Genomic DNA, 24,302 nt, shown 5'->3' with positions numbered 1-24,302 from the left:
CAGCTCCTGCAATATTCTGTGCAAGTATTCAGCAGTGCAGTAGTTTTTATTAACATACAATGCACATAACTGTACATATTTCTCATGTTTACTCAGATTCTATTGTGTTTTTTGTTTTGATGCTGATGTATATATTGTAGTTCACTGTCACACTTACAGCCTCAGCTCAGTGACGATATATATTTTATTTTAATATTTTGATTTTTAGATCTTAAGCACGGGTGTTAAACAATGTAGCATAATGCACATTTTATTTATTTGTATTTATTTTATTCATTTTAATACACATTCTTATTTGTACTTTATTTTACTGCTTTATATTGACACACTTTATTTCATACTCTTATTCTTACTTCTTATAATCCTCCATTCTTTACATCAGAGCAACTGTAATGAATCATAATTTTCGCTCTGGGATCAGTAAAGTATTTCTGATTCTGACTCTGAAGGGGAAACCTCACTCCTTAAAAACCACAACTTTTTTCTCATGGCCCCTCCCCTCCTTCCCTTAAAACCTTTAAAGTGTGGTTCAGGGACCCCTCAAGGTCACTACAGAGGGTCAGAGGGTCCAGACTTCACCATGAATATGCTTTGATATGAGAGAAAACGTGTCACTTTTCTCTGTTTGCATTTAGATGCAGCTAATTCAAGTGAGTAATAATATACACAGTAATATTCAGTTCAATATTATGTCATTATCCATTCAGTCCTCCAACAAATCATTTCCTTGCCTAAATACACACATTTTGTTCTTGACACATGCATTCACAATAAGTATTTAACTTGCTGAAGCATCATGAAAGGCCTTTTTTGTGCTGTTACATGGCTTTAAAGGTTCTGCATTGGACATTTAGAGCATTAATATAGCAGCAAACAACTGAGGGTGAGCATTGCCGTCTCGATATCAGCGCTAACCGTCATATGAGCGCAGTGCAGAGCTAAGGCAACGAGCTAGCCAGTGGGATACATATGCACTAACATGAATGTGCAGCTAGGCCAGCATTACTGTAACAAAAAACAGAGAAGCCCAGATTACAACACACACAGAGGGAGCGTGACTTCATTCTCTGCTCAGGACGCTATCACTCCACTACATCATTGAATAGCAAATACTTGTTTACTGCTATATTAATGCTCTGAGTGTCATATTAAGAACCTTTAAACCATATCTTTTGCTTAGATTTGTTATTATTGCTGCAAATAAATCATGAAAGGTCACACAATGCAGAATGAATTTTGTGTGTGTTTTTCTGTAATACTTTACTATTACGATTATGTTTTTCTTGTATTCTTCCTTACAAGGAGATCAGAGGTCATGGTCTGCTATAAAACCACAGCCGTGCAGGGGGAGAGAGCTTCAGTATCTTGGTAATGGATACTTCAGCAGAACAGGGTTTTTGCAGGTTGACTGAAAATTTTACAGTCACTCAAAGAATAGTTTCATCCATGTGGCTAAATGTTTATCTTGTTTTTAAAAAGTAGCTACCCACGCTCTTCCCTGTAATACCCTCAGGTTATTTTTAGGAATTAATGAGCAATCTGGGCATTCCTGCAATATGTTACACCATATAATGTCAAACCACAAGATGGAGCCAAAGCACATGTCCCACACAATTAGCTGCTCCAGCCAACTCCATTAACCTCCTGTTTTGGAACCATTTCTAAAATCCCTGCTTTTGGCCTCGTCTTTCAGTTTTACTCTACATACAACGTTGTGATGAAAACAAACAGACACACATAATGGAAAAAGGCAGTTTATTGCAACACAAAACCAAAAAATAATCCAATGTATGCGTGTAAAAAGAACATACTGCTGTACTGAATAAAATCAAATAAATGAACATGTGGTAGCTTAAGATCTGATAGATTCAATAAATAGCTGCACAGATTTAAACAGTGTTTGATTACTCAAGCAGGAATGATATGCACGTTCAGGTGTGGCAGACCCCAGATACAATCCAGTCACACCCATAAAACATACCTCAGGACAGTCTGTAAAAACCCATCCTCTACTTTGTATGTATAACCTGTATCTCTTAAAATGATCATCACATCTCTCTCTTTGCAAATGGCTGCATCCAAAGAGCTGCAAGTGCTGTTTTGGTTACATTTTGACAAGAAAATTGAATAAAACAGGCACACAAACACACAGACGATGCCATGGGGGAGAATACTGATATTCAAATAAGGAGCAAGATGTGGATACACAATTTAAGGAAATAAATGGATGCTTTGGAAAAAAAAGGTTTGACAGGAGTTTGCAGAGGAATTGCACAATGCTGGATAACAGGATTCACAGATAGTAGAAAGTGGTTGTGGGAGAGTGCGAGAGAAGAGTCGAGCAGATAAGGCGAGGTGAAGGGAAAGAACCAAAAGAGATGGATCCTTGTAGCTTCATGATGACTTCATTCTCATGTGTACAAAAATCCAGAGATGGTATGATGATTTTCCTGTTCTCACGAAGCTGTCGATGGTCTCGGTGGATTGTGGCAGCAGGGTTTTGGTCGGGGGGTTACGGTCAACGCAGCATCACCAGGCAGACAGGCTGGGGGTTTAATCTCTGTAGTTGTTGGTCTCGAGCTCCTAGCTGGGAGTGAGCGCAGGGCTTGGTTCAGTGCTGATGTTGACCAAACACTCGCTGGACTTGAGGCTGGCCAGGGACTTGGAGCTTGGTAAAGAGGCCAGAGAGCCGCACAGACCCAGCATGGAGGGAGTGTTGTCTTTTCCTACGGGGAGAAAAAGAGAGCAAAAAAAAAACACAATAAAATTGCGACTGATCATGCATACTTCAAGCTGCCCACATAAAGCACCATAAACAGCCATCAAGCCTGCCTTTGTATGAGCACTTATGTACATGTGCATGGGTGGCTGCATCTGAAAGGCTTTTATGGAGCCATGGAAGGGGTGCAAATATATTCCTACTCAAGCAGAAATGTTACTTTATGATTGTGTTTTCTCTGCTGGAGTATAACGAGTAAAATGTAGCTTATCTAACATGTTCTCAGTTACTTTGGAAGATTGTATTAAATGGCTTAAGTGCAACAAATAATAAAAGCACAACACAAATCTTTGCACGTTTTAAATGTTGCAATGAGGATGACGTGATGAATGTAGTAGCAGTTAAAAGCATTTTTACCTGCTGTAGTCCAGGCAGCATCTCCGTTCTGTCTCCCATCAGCCCTTTGGGAGTCAGAGTTCAGACTGACCTCAGCAGAAAGTTGCTCCAAACTGTGGAAACTCCTCCTGGATGGACAAAAATATCATCAAAGTTCTGCACATTAATTGCATCTATCAACAGCTGCTTACTTATGCTATGTCTGGTATTTACCCATAGGGATCATATATAAAGATTTATGAATATACAGTAGGCTCATAAAAATAAAACATACCTGCGGAAAAGCTTGACATCACCCTGGTTGTTTGTGATGGTGGACCACTGGTTGACCAGCGGGATGGAAAGATCTTTAGTCAGGTGGGAGGAATCACAGGGCATGAGGGCAGAGCTGCACAAAGCACAGCACAGATAATTAAATTCAGACATGACACTTTTAACTATAGCAAGCAAATATGCATCTGAACATTCAAGTGGCAGAAAAAATCAGGTATCTCTTGTGAATTTCAATGAGCCACTTTTTTAAAAAGTTATTAATATCAATCCACTCCCTGATGTTGTTACAGCACCTAATAGTGCCCCAATGCATCTTGCATCATAAACCGGCATAATCAAAAATTTCACCTGCATCAAATTTCAGTTTCTTTTTATCTTCAATTGAAAATATGACCAGTTATATTAAAGCGGGGGTAGGCAATTTACTTTTTGCCTCACTGGCCAAAAATCCCACAATAAACTTTGAGCATACTGTAACTCAAGTTGACTGAGAGAAAAAGTGTCTACGCTGTAAAGTGACACAAAAAAGGAAGATGGACTTATCAACTTAAGAGAGAGTCTGATAAAAAATGAAATAAAACATCTATGTGTCAGCCCTGCGATAGTCTGGCGACCTGTCCAGGGTGTACCCTGCCTCTCGCCCAGTGTCAGCTGGGATACGCTCCAGCCCCCCCGCGACCCTCAAGAGGATGAAGCGGTTAGAAGATGGATGGATGGATGGATGTCAATATCTGCAATATGTTTCAGAGATGGAGAGAAAATGTTGCTAATAGTTTAGCCCTCTGCAAACAGCAGCCAAAGCCTCATAGCTACAACTTAAGGTTTATGTTTATGTAGCCTCAAATCACAATATGTCCTCCCACTCACTCCCTGCCGCTACAGACCACCTCTGGGAGGAGAGCAGGCAGTAGCTCTGCAGATGGACCCCAATCTGCAACCACAGCAACCCGAATCCAGCAGAGCTTCCCCAGCTCTGGGGAATGGACATCCTGACTCCCCGCCATAGGATGGCTGAGTGAATAAGCTGTGCGCAACTGAACAATGAAATAGGATTTTAAAAAATCAATGTATGGGAAAAATAATTTAGTGTAAGAAGGGCATGCATATGCCCCTGGTCACCTTTTCCAAATTTCTGCCAACCCCAGCTTTAAGTAGTTATATGAACTGCGAGGATCCTAAGGACAGAGGGATGTCATTGGCTATAAAGTCCTGTGAGGCAAATTGTGATTTGTGATATTGGGCTTTATAAATATAATTGAATTAAATATGAACGATAACTGATTTTCTACAGAAGAAAATCTTCCATTGAAATAGCAGCTGTCTCTAGTCGTAAGGTTGTTTTAAAACTCCTCTTATAACCCCTGCTGAGACTGTATAATGCCAGAAAGATGTAACGCACACAGTTTAGTTGGAGCTTTTAAATAAGGTAAATGTGATCCAAAGTTTGTGTCTGCGCTTTCTCACAGTTGTGCCTGCAGCTCCAGCACGACGGCCTCCAGTTCCTTCTTCTCCTGCTGACTCTGGACCGTTAGCTCCTCCACCTTGCCTCTCAGGCGCTTGTTCTCTGTTTCCACGTTCTTCAGCTGTGACTCCCGCAGGCGCACCAGCTCCTCCAGGTAACCCTGCAACATGAAAGTAAGGAGACAGGGATTTGCAAGACAAGGCCTGTAATTTAAACAGCTTTAACTTTTTTAGCAGTTGTCGTGAGTCACCTTCTGGGCATAGACAATCTTAAACCTCTGCTCCATCTTGCGACACTTGTTGCTCCAGCTCTCCTCATCAGTCACCAGAGGGATGTAGGGATGCTCGGGGACACTCTCTTCGCTATTGCTGCTGTCCACACTGCGACGGTCCTCTTCGTCACTCAGGTAGTCATAGCTACACAGCAGACAGGCGATAGGTGTTGCAATCTCACACATGCACACTAATGTGATGCTAAAATTGGAGTGATAGGGTTGGTCTCACCTCTGCGTGAACTTTAGGTAAGGTGTGTAGTCGATCACAGCTGGGGATTTTCCATCCAGAGTCTCCCCCTTCAGGCAAAAACTGCAGAGAGACAAAAAACCCTAAGCTTCCTTTTCAGAAAGATCTGTGAATGAATGGTTGAAAAACTTATTTTTATGTCACAAACGCAACGGGTGTGTACATTTTCAGTAAAATTAATGTATTCAAATGCAGTATGAAGGCAACATAAGCAAAAATGTTCGGCTTTACATATATATATTCAGGGCATGCACTGTGTTATATATAATGTCCACTTTAATACTGTATATGTGTCAGACATACTTACACTTGCATAATTGATACAGAATGAGAAAGTACATATACTGTACATCTTATCATGATTTATTATTCATGAATACATACTACCTACTAATACCTTAACAGAGTTTCTAAATGTAGGGGTAGGGATCCTGCATGATCCAAAAGACTTTTAGGACAGATGTACTGATTTTTATTTGATGTATTCTTATTAAAGTAATAAAATAAGGTTTGAAATACTTAATTATTTCAGTATAATCTACAATCCTAAAATAGAAAATGTTATATTATAACCTTAAGGTGCTGCATCCACTAAAGAATTTTTTCCCAGCTGAAAATGCCTGGCGTTCCTCAGGAACTCAGGAGCACTGGGTGCACTTAAGTGGCGTAGCTTTTTTTTTTTCAGCTGAGACGCTGTGGTTGTGTCTGGTTGCTATGACACAGAATATCTATGGAAATAAAAATGTTGGCACCAGGCAGAGTGCTTGCTCTGGCCCTTGCTCTGGATGAAGGGAAGGCTGAAGCACATGGGGAGAAAGGATGGACTGCTATGGGTTCATGAGAGGAAACATATATTAAAGGATAACTTTGGCATTTTTCAATCTGGACTCTAGGCTGGGGTGTATATGTGCCTGGGAGACTGATTTGAACATCAATTTTTGAAACTGGTCCAGTATTTAGCAGGAGGGCAGCAACTAGCAGCTGCAAAGCAGGCTGCAATGTAAGCATGTGGGGCAACTGAGCACTGTCACTGTGTCTCCATTGGAAGTGGTTGTTTTTTAAACAGACCAGCTCAAACTGTTATTATAAGCTGCTGAAGTGTTTCTTTACCTTTCACTTGATCCAATTTGTGGAAATGTGTGAGATTTGGAGAGTATGGTGACCACAGTTGTTTACAGCAAATGTAGTTTAGTGTTATCTGAAAGATTTTCAGTGTCATGGATGATTATTTACCCAATGCAACAATGACGATGAGGCCTTTGAATTTGATCGCTGTCCGTATTTATTTAAGCCAGAGTATATGCATGAAGAGCAGACAGAGAAAGGCACCAGAAGTTTTATTTTACTGTTTACATATTCATTATATCTTGCTGATGTTTCTTGTTATTAAACCATCCCCTTTGCTGCTGTGACACTGCAAATGTCCCTGCTGTGGGAATGAAAAATTATTATCTTATTAGCAAAGACTGTGTAAATGCTCCTAAAATAACTAACATAGCCATCATCATTCTTGCCCGTAGGTATCTCCTTGATATATAGGAAGGGCAAATGTAGGCATAAATATAATAAAATATATTACATATATACTAACAATCTGAGCCTGTCTGTGTCAAAAATAACCACTTCTAATGGACATACAGTGATGGTTTTCAGTTGCCCCATATGCTTACATTGTGGCTGTTGTGTAACTGCCTGGCTGCTGCTGTCCAGCTCAATACTGAACCAATTTACATCATAGTTTACATCAATCACCTAGACACATAGGCATGGGAAAATAGGGTCCAGGTTGAAAAATGCCAAATTTATCCTTTAATATATATACAGTATATCAACACATCTCTCCTCCATTGTTGTTGTTCAGCACCTGCACATGTAAGATGTGACAGTTGGTCTTTGTGCTATTTGTCCTGCCCCTCCTCCACTGCGACTGAATGGCTGGGTAAAAAGTGACAGTAACGAGCACAGCATTTTACCCAAAGTGGAATATTTTTCTTCAGCTCTGGGTGCTCAGTGTAGAATAGACACTCAGTGCCTCATCACACTGCCGGCATTTGTAGTGTAGCCTAAATACACGAAGCACCCATTAAATTTTTAAAATTACACTGGCCTCGGGAAAAATTCTTTGGTGTACACGGGCCCTAAGACCCCTGCAGTCTGCGGTGTGTGTCTTCACCTGAAGTCAATGGCACTCAGTCCGATCAGCATGCCGGTTAGGACTTGGGCCTCCTCTCTCAGCATAATGGCTCCATCATCATAGAACCTCCTGTCAGGTGAAGAAGTGGTTATCATCTCTGAACCTCCAGATATAATACTGACACAACAGTGATTCTACTTGCATTTCATATACATAGTTATATTTGATGTTAAAAATCTGTAGCAGGAATATACGTTCCTCTGGTGCAAAGAAATAATGTCTTTTGTCTTTTACTCTTAAACTGAGTGATTAGAATGTGCAGACAAACATGGCTAAAATGAGGAATATCAGATATGTGTTAACTGTCCCTTAAAATCATGAGTCTGACCTGGTTGTTCTTGTGTCCCTCAGTGCAGTGGACACATATTCAGACAGACGTTTCTCCATCAGCGCCACCCGAATCCATGCGCGCCCCTGTAGGACAACGTAAGAAGTGAGCAAGAGCAGAGGGCTTTCTTTGCTGCTCCCTAATGCAGTATCACACACAAATACACACAATTCTGCATACACATATCCTTGCCTTGGCTCGTGATGTGCTGATATTCTCTATGTTTTCGATGCTGGCGATGCAGTTGTTCTGCACCTTGCTGCACGCCAGCCGGATATATTCCCAGAAACTGCGCTGTCCATCTGAGCTGAACCAGCTTCCTGAACCTGGTCCAAGATTAAAACACAGAAACAAGATTACTTCTGCTCTGACAACAGCCCACACTGCAAGCATGCAACCACGGCAACAGTACTGTGAACAATTATCATACAGGTTTTTACTCTTTTTATACTATTTTGTTCCATGTTTAATGGTCTGCAGTATTATCTAGTTTTTTACAGTCTAATTCATACATTCAATGCCATATAAACCAATCTGTCCATCTCTTCCTGTGCTATATGTTACCTGCAGTGTTACCTTTGAAGCGGTGGCTGAGGATGTGCTCTAAAATGGCGGCAAAGTTAATAAACTCCTCGGATGAGTCATCTATGGGCTCTGCTGTGTACTTTTCTAGGAGAGTCTTCACAGAGAATCTGAAATAGAAGCACACAGAGACAGAGGAATTAGAGAAACACAAGACAACTCAATGGAAAAACATTCTACTCTCCATCTGTGAAGGATTTGAACTTTCTGTTGGTTGTATGCTGCACAAGCTGCTGAAATGCAGCCGTGTACTGTACCCAAGCAGACAAATGTACTACTGTATTTGAACCCTGCAACAATAGCGGGGAGGAGGGCTTCTTTTTTTCTTTTTTGGGAACCACGCCATCTTATCATACTGAGGTCACCCCAATTGTCTTGTGTACTGCACAATGTACCCGTTCAGTGCTTTGGCAGTGCTATCATGAAAACAACACAATTAACCCCCTGTCTTTTCAGCCTTTGTGCACGCTGTGCTTCCAGGTCCCTTTGGGTCTCGTCTCTCTGAGGGACCGGCCAGCATCAAAGCATGATCAAATAATTCCCTCCCCCTCATCTTTACATGGTGGTCTGATCTATTTAGGGCAGCTGCTGCTGCAGCTTTAGTTTGGCTTTTGACCCTGCTGCACCGCAGGCAGTTATGCAGCTTGCATGTTAGGAGTCGGCATCCAAGCACGGGCTCGGGCTGACTGCCACTGCTTCGATGGGCAACACTAGCATCACAGAGGGCAAGACTGCCCTGGCAGTGGGAAACACCTCCATAGCCAGGGGAAAGACTACTGTAGCCATGGGCAAGTCCTCCATCTTCAGGGGAGTGACCACCACCTCCATGGGAGACTCCACTATCCAAAGGCAAAAGACGACTGTAGCGCTGGGACGGGCCAGCTTCAGCCGGGGAACCACAACCACCTCCTTCCGCAAAGCCTTGACGGGCAAGCGCAGGAACACCTAGATGGAAAACACCCCTGAAGCAAGGACTAAGACACCCAAAGCAGCAAAGCAGTCCAAAAAAGACTCTAACAATGAGTGGAAAACCACATTCTCGTCAAGCAAGACCTCCTTCACCAAAGGAAGGGTTTCAATCCTGAGGACTAAGTACGCCATCTCCTGGGGTAAATCCTCGATCTCCTGGAGCAGAACAACCATAACTTTGTGCAACATCAAGATAGCGGTGGGCGAAACCTCTGTCACACGAGGGGAGACCACGACCTCTCTCATCACTGTGACCTTCACCCATGGGACCAAGTCTGTGTCAGTGGTCAAAACCATCCTCATCAGGGGCAAAGAGAGGCACAGCAATATCTACTGGGATTTTCACACATGATTCCTATACACACTTAAAAACCCAAGGATATTTCTATTGGGTCAGTTTTAGCAGGTCAGTAGTGTCAAGAGTTAATAAAAAAGAGCTGCTACAGTGTGTTTGTGATCAGTTTGTGTGTACAGGTCAATGTGGCACGACATCATCTGTTACGTGTATGCACAAGGTGGATTCCCAAGCAACAAAATGCTAAGTGAGTTGCAGATCTGATGGGGTTTGCAATCATCAGTGAGAAATTCCAAAACCATGCTGAGCGCGTTATGCAAATGTGACAGTGATGAGATGGTGGTTTATGGTGTGTCGACTTGGCAGGGAGGGAAAAGTGTGAAACAGCCGTGTGGGATGTATGTGGAGACACAAGAGAGTGTGTGTGTTTTTCATCAGCACTGTTCTCCTGTATATTGTGCATGTACAGCCGTCAACATGACGACATCTTTGGTACAAATGTGGTATTTTTGTGCATGCTGATAAGATTGGTTGATTGCCTGCATTTCCATAACTATGCTGCCACCAAAAAAACAGTTTTGGGACTGTAAAAGCTGGTTGATGTAACGATGCTTATAAAAGTAACATGTCTAAACACTGCTTGGCTTGATTGTTTTGTAAATTAATCTAGTTTTTGTGAGATATTCTGCCATCTAAAGACACAAATGGTAGAAATTAAAGACTCAAATGCTGTAATGAATTGAAAACAGTTCAGCAAGGACACATATGGGTAGTAAACACCGACTGAAGGAACCACACCCATATTTCACATGGAGGGGTGACACAAATACAGGAGGGGTGCAATCAAAGCCTCAACGACATGTGGAGAACATGAATGCATTTATACTTTTTCTTATCAAATCTGACACTGTGCAGCTCACTGCACATATGGTATATACAGTCGTACATAGAGGCTATGTCTTACAATCAGAGGCTATAGGGAACAATGGCTCAGAAGAAAGTGATGTCACCACAGATTGCCCGCTTTGCAACAATGTGTCCTTCAACCGTCTGGTGTCGTCGTGGAGATGGGACAATCGCTCCACTGTCCCTGTCCCCCCAGATAGGCTGTGGCCACCTACGGCTGCCTCTGTCCATTCACAGGGACACATGGGTGGTATGTGGCCTTCCAAAGCCCACGTTGATCATCTCAACGAAGGCATTATGCGACATGGGGGTCGCGCTATCCACGCTTAGCATTCTGGTCTGCTCTGGATTGTAGCTGATGTTACTATTACCCCCGAGGGGCAGAGCAGGACGTGCTGCATGAGTGTGCGATGCTTTGTGTCGAGTGAGCCCCAAACCCCGCCATCGAATCTGGGTCAGGAAGACGAGCTTCTCCTCAATGGGCAACACCAGCTTCACCGAGGGGAAGACGGCCTTAACCCTGGGCAACACCACCATAAAGAGGGGAAAGTCCAAGCTTGCAATGGGGAACTCCTCCATCACCAGGGGCAGGAGCACGACATCGCTGGGCTCCTCCACCATCACCAGCGGAAAGACCAAGATCGCCCTGGGGGGAGCCTCCTTCAGCAGAGGCACCACCACCACGTCTTTTCGAAAAGCCATCTTCCCCAAGCGCAAGACGCTCTAGATAGAGGGGACCTGATTGCGGGGTGGGGAGACTGGCACAAAATGTCAAGAGAGAGAACAAGAAAGAAGCACCACCACAGAGAACATTTGGGCGCCACAACAGCATCTGCGTGGGGTCTGTTCCAACGGAGAGCCAAATCTGGATTAAATTTACTTTTGGACCTTTGACTTGTTTGTGGTCGTGCCGGATTTATCAAGGAAACAGGTCAGTGGCATCTAAATTCTGTCTCATGTTATATGCAAAGACCAAGTGGGTTAGTCAGGTTTCGAGGTATAACAGAGCTGCAGGGTGTTGTGTGCTCTACTTCACCATGACCCACAAACTTAGAAAAATCCACTTGGCAGGTGATGCCAGTAAGCCCATTTAACCTTCTTGAAGAGATCTGCTTTAGACCGAAGGCACTTCTTTGATATGACCTCAGGAAGTTTTGTTAGATATGATTTTGTAGAGAATTGCACTATTCTGTCTAAAACTTAAGTTGAAAAGCACGTAGTGGAAGATGTGGTCTAATCTGGTCATTTGTGCAGACTCCCAATGATAGAAACATTTATATAATCAAGCAATTCCTCATGATGCAGAGTGCCAAGCCCTTGGAAAACCACCAAGTGCCCCCAGTGGTTCCCAGGGCTCAGTATGGGAACCAAAGATTAATGGCTACCCCATTGTTGATGTGATAGAGTTTGAAATCATAACAGAAGAAAGTCAGCTGTTGCAAAAGGCCTCTCTGACCCAATATGGTGGCAGCGTTATCTCAAAAGGAACATTATGGCAGATCGTTTTAAATTAACTGAAATAATTTGATCTAAAGGGGGAATTGCTGGCGTGCCTCAAATGCAAATGGATGGAGTGGAAAGCAACATGCTCTTGGTACGATTTGACACTGAAAAACAACTGCAGAACCTTCTGACAAGCTTCTTTTGTGCCCCCTCTCACTCAGCCTGGATCGCCGCCAAGCCCACTCTCAGCTCTCTCTTTAAATGCCCTCTTGTTCTCCTTTCTCACCCCTCTACTGTACTTACACAAGTGCGTTTGATCCGCAGCACCACCTCAGAGAACCAAAACTACATTTATCAGCAGTGACACCTAATCTAAACACACACAAAGCTTCACATTAACTCTGTCTGCTTTCATTTTTTTCTTTTTTTTCCCCTGACTCCTTTCTCTTTCTCTCTCTTCCTCTTTCTGTCTCTCTCTTTAGTCTTGGCATAACCAGCAAGATCAGATGACACAGACAGACTCCTCACAGGCCGCAGCATTGTGTAACACCAGCCAGTGCTGTTGTTTATCGTCCTGGATTGTCGAGGGAGGCATCCTGTCCTGTCCTGTCCTGGATCTGCACAAACAGCCAAGAGAAAGAATGCCGTGCGCTTTGATAAATGTTGAGAAAAGAATGATAATTTGGGCCAAATCCGAATAGACTAAAAGATGTGAAAATGCAAATAGAGCAGGGCGTGTCTCTCTCTCACCGGCCCTGTCTGGGAGTAAGCGTCCAGGCAAAGTGTTTCATGGTCAGAGGAGGTGTAGAGGGATCAGTGTGCAAGATGGACAGAAAGGATGTTGGGCTGAGAAGTACTGAGAGTGTAAAGCAGATGTTTGAACCTGACAGGGAGTTAAATGAAGAATAACAGCGTGTCACAGAGAAATTGGTGGTGGGAGAGTAGGCTGCTGATCGGCACATGAGAGACTCCCAAATGTTTAGTCAGACCTACTGAAACTTCTGCTGTAATTTCACATATTTTATGGTAAAAATAAGTGTAGTTTGGAAATCAGGGAAACTGCAAAGAAGGAATACCAGATATGCATGCTACTTCCATATTGGGTGGAAAGTGGCATCCATTACAATTGTTCCGACTTTAAAAAAGCACAAAGAGCTACCCACTTGCAGAAGCATGTCCACCAGATATGAATACGTGATTGTGTTTACTACAGCACACATAGAACATTTTATTCTCGTCTGTGGAGCCACGCCCCGGAAGAGCTCAAACCTCAGCCAAAGATGCACCACATCTCCTTTTACTCCCTGTTCTTTTTGTTTACAGGACGCAGCTGAGGGGATGACACCTCACATCGGACCTGTCAAGTCTCACTCATCTTATCTATGTTTTCTTAGGTTCCCCATGTCCATGGCAACACTGTGCCTCCAGTCACGGACGACGGCATGAGAGCTCATAGCCAGACTAATGCATCCAAACAGTCTATTTTAAACATTAGAGTACAGCATGTGGCCTTTAAACCAAATTGCCCAGTGACTGCTCAGATAAACAAACTGGACTCTTATGAAAATTCCCCCTGACTGCAGAAAGCCTCAGCGCTGCCACATTAAGATAAAACCTGTTGCTAGTGGCAACAGCACAGAGATACAGTCGATCATGATGACACTGCTGTCACTGTGGACACAATGCATATCACAGTGTCTCCTCAAAGCCATTAAGTTTCTTTGCATTTCCTGATGCTTTCAGGTAAAAAACGTTGCAGCTAAAATCATAATTATTTTCATTTATTACCTCCAGTGTGAAGGCTGATAAAAGCCGCTGCGGGAGGAGAACACTGGACAAGTTTTGGACTGGATGAACTCAAAAATGCTTCAATATTCTTCTTTGTCAACATTACGAAGCTGCAACTTTTTCACCCGACCGCAGCAGTCTCTTTCATTATTTTTCTCTGCCATTATCATTCTTTATTGTAGCACTCTCAAGTCCCTGACTCGGGCCTCTTGCAGAAACTGTTCCCTGTGGTGGTGCAAATGTTTGATCAGGTTATCCTATATTATACCCAAATGTCTATTGCTGTACATATGTGTTTCTAATTCAAATGGGCTCCTTCTGTTTCGTATCACACTGTAAAGAAGGCACTGAATCACTGAGCAGATGCCTGTGCTTGGTATTTGTGGCCCACATTATGCCTGATCACGTAAATACACTTTAAAAAAAAAAAGACTGTGATGCCAGCTTGTCTTTATTATGACCCCCAGTAACTGACAGTGAAACATGTGACAAGTGAATTTCTCGGCTCCAAACGTGCTCAGAAACAGCCCTCTTCTCTAAAGTCCCACAAATTGACAAAACTTCATCAACTTGTTGGGAGTTGAAAATGTTAATCTCTGTGTGTACTGATTGTATTTTGATGTGACAGTGAGGGAAAAGAGGTCAGACTTTATATATACACATACATGCATGTATTAGGGGAAAATAAAGGCTTGGCCTGGTGTTCTAATCTCGCACTAACATCAGCTTAGTTACTGCAGCCAGGCAGCAGTTGAAGCTGTGGAAGTAGCTGTGTCTCAGCAGCTCGACAGAGCCTGGATCCTGTATCCTGCACCAACAACACGCCCAGCCTGCTTTAATGCACAGCCAAGGGTCCGCTGCTGATTTCACGATCTCTCTCCAATGAGACTGTACGAACACACTTGACTACTTGAATCAACTCTGACCTGAACGGCATCAAAAAGAAAAACATTTAAGAAAGGGGGTCAGAAACATCATGAATGAGGAGATGCAGATCTGACAGCGACACAGACACGCCTGGAAGAAGTTGCCCTCCGACTGAACCTAATCAATGTCATGTTGTTCATTAGAAAACGAAACGAAACTGTGTAGTAAGCATTACTGATGGAAAGCTTTTTGAGATTTATTTCCGTCTCGTCCTGTGTGTTTGTCATTAAAATGCTTAAATGATTAAACTGGTCTTAGCAAGGTCAGGCCAAACTGAAAACAACAGTGTTTTTGTTCCCTCGCTAATCTTTCTCTGTGTTGTGAGTCCTTTGTGAGAACTTTTCTTTATTTGCAGGCATGCTCTGTGTGATGTTGTGTGTTTTGCTTCTCTGTACGTGTCACTAAAATGCAGACAGGACCTTGGATAGAGAGGTACTGGAATAAAAATGCTTGATTGTGTGTCTATTTGAGAGTCTGGACATTGTCTTTTTAATTAGAATGTTTTTAAAACGTTTACTGTGAATAAGGCCAAGACAAAGACAGCGTGACTTCCTAGAGAGTAGAACAGAAAAGAGTTAAGGGCAGGATGTGGATGCATGACTTTGGCAGAACGCCTGCACGCTCTACACAAATAATGATGTTCCTGTTTGCAACACCATTTATGACTAGAGTCAATTTGCAATTCAAGACCCGTAGTAATGCTATAATAAATTCTACTAGAGCACTATAAAAGTATCAAAGCACAGCAGTGATTTTCCTACAAATCTCTGGTGATGGCGCGGAATATAAAAATACTATAAAGCTAGATAAGGTCACTAAAATAGCTCTTTCAGCTTTTGAAGATATTACCTCAGGCTCTATGAGGATAAATACTTTTCTGTGTTTTTTTTTTTTTTTACATTTTATAGACTAAAAAATTTTAATTTAGCAATTAATCAAGGAAATAAGATGCAGATTGACTGATAATGAAATTAATTGTTGCAGTTCCAACATTAAAGACACATATTCAGGCAGAGTTGGAGAATTGTAGCAACATGAATTAAGACACTTCCAAGTCCAACACTGACACAGTAATGATGGATATGTATTTTCTGGGGTACCAATAATGGATGCAGTTTATTTGCAGTTCAATATCTATGGTAATCCTTTAGATAATGTCTAAGGGATGTCCTCAAAACATAACAGCTGCTCTGTATCCCTGTTAAGAAAACTATAATCAATTTAAGATTGAAACTGGATTATCAAAGCAAAACAGTAATGTATGTATATTTTATTTATACTTGACTAAAACACCATAAAACAGGAAGAGATTCATAACTAATATCATATTTCAAGTCTTTCAGAGAGTTTCATTCCAAAAAGAACATTTATGTGTTGTTGTTGATGTGTTTTTGATACGGTTTACACTCAGTTGTGCAAAGCAAATTCCCCTTGGGCCAATAAAGGTTTAATTTCAAATACTACAATAGATTTTAAGTGAAGTCAATTTTATATTAGACTGCAAACAGGCTTTTAAGATCAGGGGTTCCCAACCTGAGGGGGTCACAAACTAAATCTGTGGGTCCCAAGTCAAGATGATTAAGAGAGAAGAAGAAAAAAAATGGAAATATACATATTTATCCTATTTCCTATTTCTGACTTTATGTAATAGTTTCCTTTTTTCTTGTAAAGTACTGGATACATTCACGTCCTCTGGGTCATTGAAAATCATTCAAACAGAGTTAAAAAAAATCACTCTTGGTCAAAGGACTCACTATTCGTGTCCACACTACCGCCTCAACCAGCGATTAGAGGTTAAAAGTAGACATTCCTTCACTGCTGACTTAGATCATACTGAGCTACACAATAGATGTCTTAAAATGTCAATCATGTGCATACAAACGACACCACTGTAGAAGAAGCCTCATTTCTTGCCCAGTAACATTTGAACACTCAATCTAAGAGACATGCCATCAGGTGAGTCTCTGATGCACATGCGTTTACAGCTCTAACCTCTCTGATCGCTGTACAAGACAATGATTTATGACATGGCACATCACAGTCCATCAGCACTCGCTGTACTGTGTAGGCTGAGGGACACTGATGGGGGGAGGAGTCCTTGCACTGCTCCCAATGCCCTTGTCCCATTCAGGCACTCAACCTCACTGTGATGGAGGAGGAAACCTGCTATTGACTGTTGGATTTTTTTCTCCAGCTCTGTTATAGACAATATTAGCCCACTAGTCTATTTGTTATTATTTCAAGCTGCATTTATCACTACAGTCAGGAATCAAGCAGGTGCCTCAACCTGTTAAAAATAAAAGACACTTTCCCGTGAGAGATATTAGAGGGATCCTAAATAAATGCCATACCAATATGATCTTTAAAGGAATGTTACAGCACAGTGCATGAAGGAAATGCAAAGGAACCCGTTGGGAATATAACAGGTCTAAGGGGTGTGATGGCAGGGGTATGTGAAGGTGAACACGCACCTGCCTCCTTTGCATAGACAGCATTTCTATAAATATGTCCATTATGCTGCATTATTTCTCATCCGTTGTGTGTGCTGCTGCCCCCTGTTTCACCCCAGGTATACATAAACATCCTCTGTGGTCAGATGGTTAAAATAACCAGAGCAGCATGCAGGGACTGGCACTTGCAGATAACGCTGTAAATGGACGGTGTCGTGATGTATACCTGCAAACCGTGATGAGGTTTTTCCGCTCCACACCGACGCTCCGAGCAGACGCCTTTTTCGATGTCAGACCCATAGCCATTGCTGTCTGAATGCAGCCCGACTCCATCCAGCGGCGGCCCCGGGGCCTCTTCGGGATCCGTGCCCAGGCCAGGACCCCTCCCTCCGCGGGCCTTGTGTCCTACAAATACCCGCTGTCCTCTGCGGGGAGCCACGGATGATGATGATGCTGCTGGAGGAGGAGGAGGAGGACAGGACAGAACAGCGGCTGCCAGAGTCAGGTTAAAGATGACTAAATGCACAGGTTCCGGTCAGTACTTTCGAAATAAAATCGCTTTCACTTATTTGAGTTTCATTGTGCTGATTGTTAAATAATGGTACTTTTATTTCCACCTTTATTTCCGGTTTTATTCAGGGGACGTCATGCACTTGGCACAGCTGAGAGAAATGATGCCTTCACGTACTTTTGTATACTCGTATCAAATAACTTTCAAGATATAAATACAACTTCAAAACACTCTCAAACACCTAAGATAGGAAAATATCACAGACTATTCCAAAAACAAGAGCAACGAAGTTTCTAATTTAGAGTTTTTTTTTCAATTCCCGTGGACATGAATTAAATGCGTCTCTGACAATTGTGGTGACAGAGAAGCACAGAACACAGACTCTCTTCTGGGAAAAAATAAAGCACATTTTATATTTTGTGAAATCTATGTTTTTTATCCTATATGACAGTTCATTTTTTTATTTCTACTGTCCTTGCTTTATGTTACAATTCTAGAGCTGACATGTATATGCAAACTTTTGTCTTTTTGTCCCTTATTTGGCACATTTTAAATAAATGTAAAAATGAAAAGACATTGTAAGGCTACATGGATACTAGATTGATTAACTTTCTTATCCCAAAGTGAAACTGGTTTAAAGAGGGGGCACACATGGCAGACACCCAGTACCTGTGTTGGCACATGATGTCATACCACACAGGCAGAGGGGAAAAAATACAGCAATAACCAGTACACTATCATAGACAAGTTTCAAGGTACTGACAGTCAATGTCAATCAAAATCTTAGATCTCAACAATACCAATGAAATATTAATCAAAAGGGGGAAAAAAGTACTGCAGGGGTTAAAATATTGGCATAAAATATAACATGTACAAATATAAATAACAATATATATCTTTGGTAGACAGGTGTACAATTGTTGCAAAATTAATAATACATTTTGTAATTTTCCTATTATATATTTATGTTTTTGATTCTTGATGTACATTGCCTTTGCAGTTATTTCCTCTTAGTATGTTTATTGCTTGCACTAAAAACCAAGGCAAGTTCCTTTGAAGTGAACACCTGCTTGGCAGTAGGGTAGCAGTAGTATAACTGTGTCAAGGTATAGCGTGATATGAAAATACACTGGTTCAACTTCTAAAAGAAAAAAAAGAAAATAATCTGCATTGATCTTTTGAAGTAGTTCCAAAGCTGGCATTTCTGAGTGAATCCTATGAGTCTTTTATAATCTGACAAACTCAGTTAGTTAAGTACAACCAACATTATTTGCTTTGACCTGAAAAAGCTTAATTTAGTTGAACTAACTTAATATGTATCCAAAATTTGTGGTGATATTAAGTGGTCAAACTATTTTATTTAAGATATTCCAACTTATTTATTGTAATTCTATCCAACTCTGAAAAAAGATGTCAGGCGCACACTCTAAGACTTGATGCAAAAATATTTTCTTTTATTCAAGTACCAACGTTTCGACTAGACCGTCTTCATCAGGGTTTACCCCCAACCCCGGTGTGCGCTCCTCCTCTCTCTTCACCTGTAAATTCCATCCAACTCACCACATTTTGACCAACTTCTTAAAATAAGTTGTCAGCCGACTAAAACATACATAACATAAGCATTATCTACAAACCACCACTAACCCCATGAATCCTTTTTAGAGCGTACCATGTATATTTGCTTGCCTACAATACTGGGGGAAAAATGCAACTTGATGGAGGAGCTTACCTTTATTTTGGTTATTTTCAAAGGGGAGAGTTTTAACACAATAAAACATGTGTTCAACCCAAGATAACCCTTCCATTTTCATTCCTTTAAGGGTCATTCTATCTGATGATGATAATAAAAAAATAAAATATAATAATATAATAATAATAATAATAATAATAATAATAATAATACTATATAATAATAATAATAATAATAATAATAATGATAACGTGAAACCGCAATATCTCCTGAGACAGTTTTTGTACCATGAAAATCTCATACTATTGCAACACTACTTCGCAATAAACGTTGTTCTGACTCTGGATAAACTGAATGTAAAGGTATCATAAACCGTGTGTGTGTCTTCTATGAGTAAAAGTACATATAATTCACAGAAAACTGAATTTGCTTAACGTATTAATATTTAGAATATGTTTTAGTTGCTGAATGAATTAGACAGTAGTGATTCTCTTCTTCACCAGCAGGAGGGCACGAGCCAAGACTCCACGACACTAGAGGGCGCTGTGGTGACAGCCGTTATTTATATACTGAAGGCAAGATGGCGGAGTCTGAAGAGCCAAAAGCGGGTCCTTGCACTTTTCTGTTCAAAAAATCTACCAAGAAATTCTCTGGACGAAAGAGAAAAGCAAGCGACAGCGACAAAGGTAGTACCTCATGAATTGGCTGCTGTTTCTTTTGTTTATCATGACGAGAATCCCCTGTAGTGGTATTACACTATGGCTTTGTTAACGGTCCTGATATGTCAAACACAGAATGTCTTTACTGGCAAGTGTTTGTGTGTTCTTATATTCCCGTCTTTAATAATAACAATGATATTTACCTGATAAGAACCAGACGAACAGAAAGACCCGAGCGACTCTGTAAACTGAGCAGGATGTAAATCTCATAAATTTTCGTCAGTGTTAAAAAACAGCTCCCTCGTTTGTGCTACGTTCTGGGTCCCTCGTTATTCGGGGGCGTATGTCTTGTTGACGCAGTCTGCGTTTTGTGGTTTGACAGTTCAATAACACAAAAATTGGCATTGTTAGGAAAACTATTCAGATCCATTCCTTAAATGAAAGTACTAACTGTAATACTACATCGTGCAAACACTCCGCTACAAGTAAAAGCCCTACATTCAAAACTGTACTTAAGTTAAAGTAGGCTATGTATCAACAAAATGTACTGTAAAGTATCAAAAGTAATAGTACTCGTTGTGCAGTAAAATGTTCCCTGTCAGTGTTTTACTATTATATGTGATATTTCTATTTAATATATTATATATATTGTAGTATTTATTAACAGTATTGCTGCATTAATGTGTATGTTGCATTTTACTGCTGTAGATTATTAAAGTTGTGCTCATATTAACTCCTTTATGTACTCTTGGATAGTTTAAAGGAATACTTCACCCACAGAATGATCATTTGTAAATCACCTACCCCGTGTTACATTCAGTTCATGAGAAAACCTTTTTTTGCACACCTCTATGGTAAAAGAAGAATCCAAAAACAGAGAAAAATCTTGATGAATAGGAGTAAAAAATTTAACAGTAATACTATATCAGAACCTCTGTATACAAATTCACACAAGTCGTGCAGTAAAATCCAAGTTTCATGTATCCAGTAAGATGCTCAGTACTTCCCCAAACCTTACTATGTAAATTACTTCCCAACTAAAGTGAGTAGTGCACCTGGGCAAGCCCATGCATTTCAAATCTGCATGTGCATTCTTGTAAGCAGAGGTCAAACGCATGGGCTTCCCATTGAAAATGCATGTGTTGGGAAGTACAGAGCATACGACTGAAGAAATGAGACTTGGATCATACCACACGAGTTGTGTGAGAGTTAGTAAATGAACATTTTTGATATAGTTTTGCTGTCGTCAAATGCATCCCCCCTTTACTTAAATTCATAAAGAATTTTCTCCATTTCCGTTTACTGAATGCATACGAGAGAAACAAAGGTTTCTTCACAAATTCAAGGTTATATGGGGTGGGTAATTGATATACAATTGGTTATTTTGTGGGAGGAGGAAAGTAACGGTCAAGTAATTTAAGCTGACAGACAAACGTAGTGGAGTTAAACATCGTAGAAAGTGGCATAAACAGAAAAGATTTATGTACCTCGAACTTGTACTTCAGTGTAGTACTTCTGTAAATGTATAATAATTACACCCCACCACTGGAAATAGACAGCTATCACCTCCTGTGGGCTTGACTGGTAGCTGTTAAAAGTTCAAACAGAATTTGGACTTCAAGACAAGGTGCAAAAAGTAAGCTCAACTTGGTCTTTTTTCAGATGGCAACAGTGATGAGGACCAGAGCTCTGTGGTCAGAAGAGACAAGAAAGACACTCGAGTGAACCCCATGATTCAAAGGGTACTATACTAATAATAATATTTTGAATTCCATTTTGAGTTTAAAACTGAAGTAAGCTTGACAATGGTGTCTTGTTCCTTGTTCAGACAAAGAAGGTGGAGAAAGAAAAAGCATCTTCCAGTGACAGTGAAAGTGAGAAAGAGGAGAAGAAGATCACTGTTGCCTACAAGTCCACACGGTCAGCAGTGAGTGAAGACTTTTTTTTTTAATACTGCATACTCCAAGAGTGGCAGGAACCATAAAGTGGTTGGTTTAAGACTCCTGGTCAGGGAAAGTGAATGACTAACAGCAACTATTGTCTCAGTATGTAGTTGTGAAGCCACATTGTCTTGACTTTGAAAAAATGTTCTTACTCTTTTCTATTCTCTCTTCTTGCCCTAAAAAAGAAACCAGAGGGACCCGAGGACATGGGAGCAACTGCTACGTACGAGCTGGACACAGAGAGAGACAAGGACGCTCAGGCCATCTTTGAGAGGAGTCAGAAAATTCAAGAGGTATACAATGATGTTACTCTTATTGTTTATGAGGTGTTTCTTTATACATATTGATGCATTTTTGAAATATGCAGTATTTTATATTACTTACTGGATAATGCCTTTTCCCCTTTTACAGGAGCTGGAAGGTAAAGAGGACGATAAAATCTACCGCGGCATTAACAACTACCAAAAATTCATCAAGCCTAAAGATACCACCATGGGCAATGCCTCCTCTGGCATGGTCAGGTGAGTACTTGGGGTAGACATAAGACACTCTTCACATATGAATGCTAACGTGATCAATTATTGTTGATACATTCACTTTTTTTTTAACAGGAAAGGACCAATCCGAGCCCCTGAACACCTGAGAGCCACAGTCAGGTGGGACTACCAGCCGGACATCTGCAAAGACTATAAGGAGACTGGTTTCTGTGGTTTTGGAGGTGGGTATGAGATTTGTACCATTAAAATATCAAAGTGACATGTTGAATAACTAAAACTCTTAAACATCTTGACCATTCACTTCAGTGTTCTTCTCCTCTGCTATTAGACAGCTGCAAGTTCCTCCATGACAGATCAGACTACAAACATGGCTGGCAGATTGAGCGGGAACTGGAAGAGGGCAGATATGGAGCTAATGGTGAGTTCAGGAAGGGCGTTTCATGTTCATTTTTTGTGGCAGCACTTCCTAAACAATACTGCGCTTTCATCTAGATGATGAGAACTACGAGGTGAGCAGTGATGAAGAGGATTTGCCCTTCAAGTGCTTCATCTGCAGAGAGTCCTTCAAGAATCCCATCATCACAAAGTAAGCCTCTTTGTTCTTCTGCTTCCTCATTGTGCAGAGCTGTGTTTTTTACCAGTTGCAATGTGTTAACCAGTTAAACATCTCCCAGGTGCAGGCACTACTTCTGTGAGACCTGTGCTCTTCAGCATTACCGCAAGTCCAAGCGTTGCTATGTGTGCAACACTCAAACCAACGGTGTCTTCAACCCTGCTAAGGGTAAGTAGATTCTCATAAGACTCTTGAGAAGGAGGAATACATTTCTTCTTCTTTTAAAGGCCCAGACACACCAAACTGACCTCAAAGAACTAGTGGCAACAAAGCCCAACTGTTGCGTTGCCTAATGTCACCTGCATCCCGGCCCAAAAGTTGCACTTAAATACACCACAGGATAATAGCCAACAGCCAACTAGCAGGTACGTTCTGTGCCTGTGTGAGAGGAAGTAACCCTCCACACCAGCAGACGGTGGCAGTCTGTATTTGTCATTCAAAAAGGGAAACCAGAAGACCGACGGGACTGAGTCAAGACGCACGTTGGCCAGTTAGCACTAAGAACAAATGATATGCACTGTGTACTAGTAAACAATAAAGCGAACAATTACAAACCATTTCTGTTGAAGAGCTCAGTGGTTGAAGAGCTCAAAAATCTTACCTCATTTAACAAGTTTCAATCCCACGCTCTCTTGATCTTTGTCATTTGTTTGCTTTCTTGACATCAGTTTCTCTTCTTGTGCACTGAGCTGAACAGCCAATCAGAGAGGTTTCATTTACCAACAGGCTCCGCCAGCTGTGATGCCATTTTAATATGCTGAATCAGCTGAAAAAAAAGCAGACAGGGCCTGACTAGTGCCAACAGTGTGGGACACACTGCGTTAACAATTGTGACAGATGCTCACTGATGTCCCAACATTGTGTGTGTGTGTGTGTGTGTGTGTGTGTGTGTGTGTGTGTGTGTGTCAGGGCCCTACGGAATAAATTTGACAAATGCAACTTAATGACTTGATTTAATCTAATTTTCTTCCTTTTTATTCTAGAGCTGATGGCCAAGATGGAGAAACGCAAGGCCGCAACAGACCAGCCACCATCAGATGAGGACGATTAGCAGCATCTGAACCTTTTCAGCCCTCCCTTTATGTGTTTGTCTGTGTAAATTTGGAATAAACGACTTTTTTTAGACAGTAAACTGC

At 41.3% G+C, this 24,302-nt stretch overlaps 2 protein-coding genes and 1 long non-coding RNA gene across 4 annotated transcripts; 2 read left to right on the top strand and 1 right to left on the bottom strand.

The window, feature by feature from the left end:
* Positions 1 to 1,738: 1,738 nt before the first annotated feature.
* Positions 1,739 to 20,408, bottom strand: rundc3aa (RUN domain containing 3Aa). Of its 2 annotated transcripts, XM_033645004.2 has the most exons (12): positions 20,317 to 20,408; positions 17,480 to 17,706; positions 8,458 to 8,585; positions 8,086 to 8,219; positions 7,894 to 7,979; positions 7,545 to 7,634; positions 5,354 to 5,434; positions 5,101 to 5,266; positions 4,853 to 5,010; positions 3,390 to 3,503; positions 3,137 to 3,243; positions 1,739 to 2,726 (listed from the first exon to the last, which is right to left on the bottom strand). In XM_033645004.2, the coding sequence occupies exons 2-12, from the start codon at positions 17,584 to 17,586 to the stop codon at positions 2,584 to 2,586; spliced, it is 1,314 nt and encodes a 437-aa protein (XP_033500895.1). In that variant the 5' UTR covers positions 17,587 to 17,706; positions 20,317 to 20,408; the 3' UTR covers positions 1,739 to 2,583. The 2 variants fall into 2 exon arrangements, with proteins under 2 accessions (XP_033500895.1, XP_033500896.1); XM_033645005.2 differs by lacking the exon at positions 20,317 to 20,408 and having other exon boundaries at positions 8,470 to 8,585; positions 17,480 to 17,756.
* Positions 10,815 to 11,520, top strand: LOC144458604 (uncharacterized). The gene has a single exon (XR_013487997.1). It is a non-coding gene; the product is annotated as an uncharacterized LOC144458604 (long non-coding RNA).
* On the top strand, positions 17,657 to 24,298 carry rnf113a (ring finger protein 113A). Its single transcript, XM_033645009.2, has 11 exons — positions 17,657 to 17,787; positions 19,961 to 20,140; positions 21,776 to 21,855; positions 21,942 to 22,040; positions 22,242 to 22,349; positions 22,468 to 22,577; positions 22,668 to 22,774; positions 22,882 to 22,971; positions 23,046 to 23,139; positions 23,228 to 23,334; positions 24,150 to 24,298. Exons 1-11 carry the CDS (start codon positions 17,766 to 17,768, stop codon positions 24,215 to 24,217), a joined length of 1,065 nt encoding a protein of 354 aa, XP_033500900.2. The 5' UTR covers positions 17,657 to 17,765; the 3' UTR covers positions 24,218 to 24,298.
* Positions 24,299 to 24,302: the final 4 nt, after the last annotated feature.

Source organism: Epinephelus lanceolatus, chromosome 18 (genome assembly GCF_041903045.1).
Source record: "Epinephelus lanceolatus isolate andai-2023 chromosome 18, ASM4190304v1, whole genome shotgun sequence".
NCBI lineage: Eukaryota > Metazoa > Chordata > Actinopteri > Perciformes > Serranidae > Epinephelus > Epinephelus lanceolatus.
The sequence above is the reverse complement of the archived record's forward strand: the minus strand, read 5'-3'. Positions and strand labels throughout refer to the sequence as shown.

What these genes read in the sequence shown, in the direction of transcription:
- rundc3aa (XM_033645004.2), bottom strand. Translation starts at nt 17,586, where the DNA reads ATGGAGTCGGGCTGCATTCAGACAGCAATGGCTATGGGTCTGACATCG. An exon ending in CTGAGTGCCATTGACTTCAG is followed by an intron (nt 5,435 to 7,544) that starts GTGAAGACACAC and finishes GTCTCTCTGCAG; the next exon opens with TTTTTGCCTGAAGGGGGAGA. An exon ending in TGCTGCCTGGACTACAGCAG is followed by an intron (nt 2,727 to 3,136) that starts GTAAAAATGCTT and finishes TTCTCCCCGTAG; the next exon opens with GAAAAGACAACACTCCCTCC.
- rnf113a (XM_033645009.2), top strand. Translation starts at nt 17,766, where the DNA reads ATGACTAAATGCACAGGTTCCG. An exon ending in AGCAAGCGACAGCGACAAAG is followed by an intron (nt 20,141 to 21,775) that starts GTAGTACCTCAT and finishes GTCTTTTTTCAG; the next exon opens with ATGGCAACAGTGATGAGGAC. An exon ending in TGGTTTCTGTGGTTTTGGAG is followed by an intron (nt 22,775 to 22,881) that starts GTGGGTATGAGA and finishes CTCTGCTATTAG; the next exon opens with ACAGCTGCAAGTTCCTCCAT.